The sequence below is a fragment of the Pundamilia nyererei genome, unplaced genomic scaffold, assembly GCF_000239375.1.
Source record: "Pundamilia nyererei isolate P.nyererei 1_Seehausen unplaced genomic scaffold, PunNye1.0 scaffold02360, whole genome shotgun sequence".
Taxonomy (NCBI): Eukaryota; Metazoa; Chordata; class Actinopteri; order Cichliformes; family Cichlidae; genus Pundamilia; species Pundamilia nyererei.
This window is the reverse complement of record NW_005189761.1, coordinates 2,387-3,341: the sequence shown is the minus strand read 5'-3', so window position 1 is coordinate 3,341 and position 955 is coordinate 2,387. Positions and strand designations below refer to the sequence as shown.

Genomic DNA, 955 nt, shown 5'->3' with positions numbered 1-955 from the left:
CACACCGCTTTTGGTGTGACATTTGCCCTTTGCATTTCCTGTGTCTTGGGAAAAACCATTGTTGTTGTCACAGCCTTCAAAGCCACATTTCCTGGCAACAAAATTGCTGGAAAGTTTGGTCATGCACAACAAAGAGTCATCATTTGCTCCTGCACTTTGATTCAAGTGGTAATATGTGTGTTATGGCTGACTTTAAACCCACCTTACCCACATACGTTGTTCACATACAGCAATAGGATGATTGTTCTGGAATGTAAAACAGGATCTGAGTTTGCTTTTTATGCAGTGATGGGAAATATTGGGATCCTTGCAATCATTTGTTTGATCCTTGCATTCATGGCAAGAAAACTTCCTGATAATTTCAATGAAGCCAAATTGATCACATTCAGCCTGCTGATATTCTGTGCTGTGTGGATTACATTCATTCCAGCATACATCAGCTCTCCTGGAAAGTTCACTGTAGCTGTAGAAATATTTGCAATTTTGTCTTCAGCTTTTGGCTTATTAATTTGTATTTTTGCACCCAAGTGTTACATAATATTACTTAAGCCAGAAAAAAATACCAAGAAACATGTCATGGGCAAAACTATAAGCTAAAAGTAAAAAAAAAAAACAGTAACAATTTATATTATGTTGCCATTTTTGTGTTTACATTATTGTTATTATTATTACATTTATATTACATTAGTAGACATTACGAGTCACTTACAATTCTGTGACACATTAATTAAATAACAGAGTCTGGGTATATGCATATTTAAATGTAATTTTTGTCTGATAAAGGATTTATAATTAACATTACAGTACACTGCAAGATATGTTTTATGCTGCTGAAAGAAATGGATGTGAGTGAGTAGTTATAGACCTGCACACAAATGCAACAAAATTTAAGATAAAAAAACAGACTCTGGCCTGCTTATCAGTCTCTAATAGAGATGGCACGATACCACTTTTT

At 34.5% G+C, this 955-nt stretch overlaps 1 protein-coding gene across 1 annotated transcript in view; it reads left to right on the top strand.

Moving 5' to 3' along the window:
- The window catches only part of LOC102199556 (vomeronasal type-2 receptor 1-like), a 3,140-nt gene extending 2,543 nt beyond the window's left edge, over positions 1 to 597 (top strand). The window contains exon 4 of the mRNA XM_005755649.1: positions 3 to 597. Within this exon, the coding sequence (XP_005755706.1) occupies positions 3 to 597 (595 nt within the window). The remainder of the gene's footprint in view (positions 1 to 2) is intronic.
- Positions 598 to 955: the final 358 nt, after the last annotated feature.